The following is a 6,966-nucleotide window of genomic DNA, read 5'->3' as shown; positions in this document are numbered from 1 at the left end:
GGCTGACATCCCCCGAGGGGTCCTGGATTGGAAGAGGGCGCAGGCCAGGCTGAGGGACCCCACCGGTGCATGATTGGGGCCGGGGAGGGACCACGGGAGGGTTCCAGGGCATGTCCGGCTCGTCTCCCCCAGCCCTAATTGGCCGGACTCCAACAGCAAGCTAACCTACCTGTCGGAGCGTCTGCCCCTGGTGGTCAGTGCGCATCATAGCGACTGGTCGAGCGAACGGTCGGACACTTTGCATATTAGGCTTTTATTATATAGGATAATGTGATTTCTAAACTTCTTTGTTTTTATTTAATGACAGAACAATACAGTGTTACCATAATATATTTTTCAGAATTGGGTGAGGTAAGTTTGTGAAAGTGATGTATACATTGTATATTCAAGTGTTACTATACAGCATATTATGCAGAATGCCTGAGTTACCCATGCAAAAGTGTACTTAAGTTTTCTCTCGTAAAATGGGAATATTAGTATCTATCTCATAGGATTTTTTAAAAAAATATCTTTATTGATTTCAGAGAGGAAGGAAGAGGTAGAGATAGAAACATCAATGATGAGAGAGGATCATTGATAGGCTGCCTCCTGCACGCCCCCACTGGGGATCCAGTCCGCAACCTGGGCATGTGCCCTTGGCCAGAGTTGAACCTGGGACCCTTCAGTCTGCAGGCCAAAGTTCCATCCACTGAGCCAAACTGGCTAGGGCTCATAGGATTTTTATTGTTCATTAATTTAGTACATACAAGGTACTTAGAAAACAGCTTGGTATATAAGTATTCACTAAAATCTGTTTCATAACAATAATTATTATACTTCAGCATCTTTACTAATGGTAGTGATTTTAAAATAAGTAACTCTTAGGTGATACTATACAACTGTTGGATTTTATTTTTTTATTATTATTTTTATTGATTTCAGAGAGGAAGGGAGATAGAAACATCAATGATGAGAATCATTGATTGGTTGCCTCCTGCACGCCCCTACTGGGGATTGAGCCTGCAACCTGGGCATGTGCCCTTAACCAGAATCGAACCCAGGACCCCTCAGTCCGCAGGCGGACGCTCTATCAACTGAGCCAAACCGGCTAGGGCTTATTTTATTATTTTAAAAAATATATTTATTAAATTGATTGGGGTGACATTGGTCAACATGAACTTACAGGTTTCAGGTATGGGTTTCTATGTTAGAAGATCTGTATATTAGACTCTGCCCACCACCCAAAATCACATCTCCTGTCACCTTATATTAGGACACCCTTCTCTTCCTATCCCAACTGTTGGATTTTAAAGTTGAAAAGGATATTAGAGATCACCTGGTAGTTGGGAAGAAACTGGAGAACAGTGCCTGGCACTTACTAGGTACCGAGTATTTTTGACTGAATGAAACTAAGAGATTAACATGATTTAATTAAAAGTAACAAAGCTTTCTGAAGACAGGAATCAGTACAACTAATGGTTTCTTCCTCACTGAAACTGCTGGCTTGATAATTATGTATACGACACTACCTGTCTACCAATGTTTATTCTTATTAAAGTTGACATTTCATAAAATGACATTACTTTTCTGAAATTTTCCTACAAATTAAAAATAAAAATCAAGCCCGGATCGGTTTGGCTCAGTGGATAGAGCAGGGTCGATCAGGGGGTTGAGGAGCTCCCCCCTGTCACGCACAGAGCAGGGCAGATAGGGAGGTTGTGGCCCTGCTCCCTGTCACACACAGAGCAGGGCGGATCAGGGGGTTGGGGCGCTGCACCCTGTCACACTCAGGGCAGGGCCAATGGGGAGGTTATGGCTCTGCCCTGTCACACACAGAGCAGGGCGGATCAGGGGGTTGGGGCGCTGCACCCTGTCACACTCAGGGCAGGGCCAATGGGGAGGTTATGGCTCTGCCCTGTCACACACAGAGCAGGGCGGATCAGGGGGTTGGGGCGCTGCACCCTGTCACACTCAGGGCAGGGCCAATGGGGAGGTTATGGCTCTGCCCTGTCACACACAGAGCAGGGCGGATCAGGGGGTTGGGGCGCTGCACCCTGTCACACTCAGGGCAGGGCCAATGGGGAGGTTATGGCTCTGCCCTGTCACACACAGAGCAGGGCGGATCAGGGGGTTGGGGCGCTGCACCCTGTCACACTCAGGGCAGGGCCAATGGGGAGGTTATGGCTCTGCCCTGTCACACACAGAGCAGGGCGGATCAGGGGGTTGGGGCGCTGCACCCTGTCACACTCAGGGCAGGGCCAATGGGGAGGTTATGGCTCTGCCCTGTCACACACAGAGCAGGGCGGATCAGGGGGTTGGGGCGCTGCACCCTGTCACACTCAGGGCAGGGCCAATGGGGAGGTTATGGCTCTGCCCTGTCACACACAGAGCAGGGCGGATCAGGGGGTTGGGGCGCTGCACCCTGTCACACTCAGGGCAGGGCCAATGGGGAGGTTATGGCTCTGCCCTGTCACACACAGAGCAGGGCGGATCAGGGGGTTGGGGCGCTGCACCCTGTCACACTCAGGGCAGGGCCAATGGGGAGGTTATGGCTCTGCCCTGTCACACACAGAGCAGGGCGGATCAGGGGGTTGGGGCGCTGCACCCTGTCACACTCAGGGCAGGGCCAATGGGGAGGTTATGGCTCTGCCCTGTCACACACAGAGCAGGGCGGATCAGGGGGTTGGGGCGCTGCACCCTGTCACACTCAGGGCAGGGCCAATGGGGAGGTTATGGCTCTGCCCTGTCACACACAGAGCAGGGCGGATCAGGGGGTTGGGGCGCTGCACCCTGTCACACTCAGGGCAGGGCCAATGGGGAGGTTATGGCTCTGCCCTGTCACACACAGAGCAGGGCGGATCAGGGGGTTGGGGCGCTGCACCCTGTCACACTCAGGGCAGGGCCAATGGGGAGGTTATGGCTCTGCCCTGTCACACACAGAGCAGGGCGGATCAGGGGGTTGGGGCGCTGCACCCTGTCACACTCAGGGCAGGGCCAATGGGGAGGTTATGGCTCTGCCCTGTCACACACAGAGCAGGGCGGATCAGGGGGTTGGGGCGCTGCACCCTGTCACACTCAGGGCAGGGCCAATGGGGAGGTTATGGCTCTGCCCTGTCACACACAGAGCAGGGCGGATCAGGGGGTTGGGGCGCTGCACCCTGTCACACTCAGGGCAGGGCCAATGGGGAGGTTATGGCTCTGCCCTGTCACACACAGAGCAGGGCGGATCAGGGGGTTGGGGCGCTGCACCCTGTCACACTCAGGGCAGGGCCAATGGGGAGGTTATGGCTCTGCCCTGTCACACACAGAGCAGGGCGGATCAGGGGGTTGGGGCGCTGCACCCTGTCACACTCAGGGCAGGGCCAATGGGGAGGTTATGGCTCTGCCCTGTCACACACAGAGCAGGGCGGATCAGGGGGTTGGGGCGCTGCACCCTGTCACACTCAGGGCAGGGCCAATGGGGAGGTTATGGCTCTGCCCTGTCACACACAGAGCAGGGCGGATCAGGGGGTTGGGGCGCTGCACCCTGTCACACTCAGGGCAGGGCCAATGGGGAGGTTATGGCTCTGCCCTGTCACACACAGAGCAGGGCGGATCAGGGGGTTGGGGCGCTGCACCCTGTCACACTCAGGGCAGGGCCAATGGGGAGGTTATGGCTCTGCCCTGTCACACACAGAGCAGGGCGGATCAGGGGGTTGGGGCGCTGCACCCTGTCACACTCAGGGCAGGGCCAATGGGGAGGTTATGGCTCTGCCCTGTCACACACAGAGCAGGGCGGATCAGGGGGTTGGGGCGCTGCACCCTGTCACACTCAGGGCAGGGCCAATGGGGAGGTTATGGCTCTGCCCTGTCACACACAGAGCAGGGCGGATCAGGGGGTTGGGGCGCTGCACCCTGTCACACTCAGGGCAGGGCCAATGGGGAGGTTATGGCTCTGCCCTGTCACACACAGAGCAGGGCGGATCAGGGGGTTGGGGCGCTGCCCCCTGTCACACTGATCCCGGTGCCAGGAGGCATATTACCCTTTTACTATATAGGATAGAGGCCTGGTGCAAGGGTAGGGGCTGGCTGGGTTGCCCTGAAGGGTGTCCTGGATCAGGGGGGGGGTCCCCACTGGGGTGCCTGGCCAGTCTGGGTGAGGGGCTGAGGGCCGTTTTCACGTTGGCGGGTGACTGAAGCTCCCAACTGCTCCTTTTTTTCTTTTTTCTTTTTTTCTATTCTGGGCCAGCTTTAGCTCTGAGGCCTCGCTGCTGAAAACATGGATACAATGTTGCTGTCCGAGCCCCGCTGAATAGAAGCCGGTTTCTGGGGTTTTGTTTAGCTTCTTATTTGCAACATAGTACATAGTTGCTTAGAGTTGCAGCTGAGAGGCCGGCAGCAGCAGTCGGGGAATGTTGGAGTCCGCAGTCACTGGAGCAAGCAAGCCTCCCTGTTCGCTTCATTGAATGGCTGCCGGCCGCCATCTTGGCTGACAGTTAATTTGCATATACTCACTGATTAGCCAATGAAAAGGGTAGCGGTCGTACGCTAATTACCATGTTTCTCTTTTATTAGTGTAGACTAGAGGCCTGGTGCACAAATTTGTGCACGGGTGGGGTCTGGCCAGTAATGGGGGCCAATCGGGCCGGGTCGGTAGGGGGAGGGGCCGCAGGTGGTTGGCCAGCCAGCCCCGCCCCCAATTGGGGTTGGGGCTGCCAATCAGGCTGAGCTGGCCGAGGGGAGGGGCCGCGAGAGGTTGGGGGGATGATCGGGGCCCCAATTGGGCTGGTTGACCGCCACAGTGTGCATCATAGCGACCAGTCATTCCATCGTCATTCTGGTCGCTGGGCTTTTAGATGGATGGATGGATGGATGGATTGATGGATGGGGAAAATATGGTGTATATATAGGGTTCAGTGCTATGTGCAGTGTCAGGCACCCACTGGATAAGGGCAGACTTTTTTTCTTTTTTTTTTAAGGGAGAGGGAGGGAAACGTCAATGTGAGAGTGTCATTCAGCTACCTCCTGCACATACCCTACCAGGCATTGAGCCTGCATCCTGGGCATTTACCCTGACCAGGATTCGAACTGGCAACTTTTCAATGCATGGGACGACACCCAACCAACTGAGCCACACCAGCCAGGGCCAGACTTCTGTATTCTTAATGAGATGGTCATATAGATCTGGGATCTTGGAATATATCCCTTGGATAAGGGCAGACTACTGTATTCGTAATGAAATGGTCATATAGAACTAAATATGGCAAAAAAGCTTTGTCAGAAATGATGTGCCTAACTTCCTTCATGGGTCAAAAACTGGCTATTAAAGTCACTATATTATGAGAAGAATATTCACTTAGGCTTTGTAAATTCTGATGTGCTTGTTTAAAGGAAATCATTTTTATACATTTTTATGGTAAAGTCTTAAACTCCTAGATTAACTTAAACATTTAAATATTATAAATGTTTTAAAAGGCCAGTAGTGAATTGTATTTACAGTTATCTGGATGAAAATATTTAAATCCTGTCCATTTACTCGTTTGAATTTTTCATGCCATCACCTCCTCTTTAGACAGGTTAGCCCACATTGACTGTTTTAACAGTAATGTCTGGCCCTAGCTGGTTTTGCCCAGTGGATAGAGCATCGGCCTGCGAACTAAAGGTTCGATTCCAGTCAAGGGCACATGCCCGGGTTGTGGGCTTGATCCCCAGTGGGGGGCTGCAGGAGACAGCTGATCAATGATTCTCTCTCATCATTGATGTTTCTACGTCTACCTCTTCCTTCCTCTCTGAAATCAATCAAAAAAAAAATAATGTCTGTAAAATTGAGTTGATTGGCTTCTAGGTTTGTGTAATTATAACCAAACTTAGAAAATATCTCCAAACAATGAGTTACTTTTAATTTAGTCAAATAGCTGAGGCTTAATATAACTATAAATCAACTTGAAGGTGAATTTCCATGTTTATTGTACATAGTGTTATTTATACATTGTACATAGAGTGAACATTTTAAAATTCATATTGAAATGATAACTGGACCTTGTTTACAGAAAGCCACAAAGAAAACTGATAAACCCAGACTAGAAGATAAAGATGACTTAGATGTAACTGAACTCACTAATGAAGATCTTCTGGATCAGCTTGTGAAATATGGGGTGAATCCTGGCCCCATTGTGGGTAAGTTGACAAAATTTCAAATATCTTTTCTGTGAAGTAGTACCCCAAATTGTTTTTCCTTCTTACCTAGCAGTTAATTTTGGGTTTTAATGGCCACTCTGCCAATCATTTCTATGACCAGGACCTTACTTTTTTTTAACTATAAATGAGGGAAATAAAATGAGGGAATTGGACTAGACAGTCTCTAAGATTACCTCACCTCTGTGTTGAGATTGTTTCATATGTGCTCATATTGTATTACCTGGTGAGATACATGGTAATATGTGTCTTACATGTCAGTGGAGGAAAATCTGAGGTAACATGACTGGCCAAAGTCATTTAAATCAGTAATTTAGTAATCGACTTGTTAATATAACTTAAGTTAATCAATACCTAGCATTTTCAGTTATTAAAAGGACCCTTTTTTCTCTTTTTATTTTTAACGGGAGAAAAACCAATTTAATATGTGCACATGGAAGAATCATAAAAAGTCTTGTTTTGGTTAGAATTGAAGAATGATATCCTGAACAAACTAAAAAGAGAAAACTTGGAACTAAATACACTGAATTGCCATCATTTGGTTACTTTTGCAAGGCTGAGTATGCCTTAATTTTAGAAGGTCTTGGCAATATATAACCTCAGGATGAGGAAGTTCTACATATTTTGATCTTATAAGTTACTAGAGGCCCGGTGCACAAAAATTTGTGCACTCGGGGGGCGGGGGGAGGGGAGTCCCCCAGCCCAGCCTGTGCCCTCTCGCAGTCTGGGACCCCTTGGGAGATAACGACCTGCTGGCTTAGGCCTGCTCCCGGGTGGCAGAGGGCAGGCCCAATCCCTAAGTGCAGCCCCTGG

At 50.3% G+C, this 6,966-nt stretch overlaps 1 protein-coding gene across 1 annotated transcript in view; it reads left to right on the top strand.

The window, feature by feature from the left end:
• Positions 1–300: 300 nt before the first annotated feature.
• The window catches only part of TMPO (thymopoietin), a 28,301-nt gene continuing 21,635 nt past the window's right edge, over positions 301–6,966 (top strand). Inside the window, exons 1-2 of the mRNA XM_014530030.1 lie at positions 301–351; positions 6,009–6,135. Of these exons, the coding sequence (XP_014385516.1) occupies positions 301–351; positions 6,009–6,135 (178 nt within the window). The remainder of the gene's footprint in view (positions 352–6,008; positions 6,136–6,966) is intronic.

This window comes from Myotis brandtii, unplaced genomic scaffold, assembly GCF_000412655.1.
Source record: "Myotis brandtii unplaced genomic scaffold, ASM41265v1 scaffold708, whole genome shotgun sequence".
Classification (NCBI taxonomy): Eukaryota; Metazoa; Chordata; class Mammalia; order Chiroptera; family Vespertilionidae; genus Myotis; species Myotis brandtii.
Note: the sequence above shows the minus strand (reverse complement) of the source record. Positions and strands in the feature narration are given on the sequence as shown.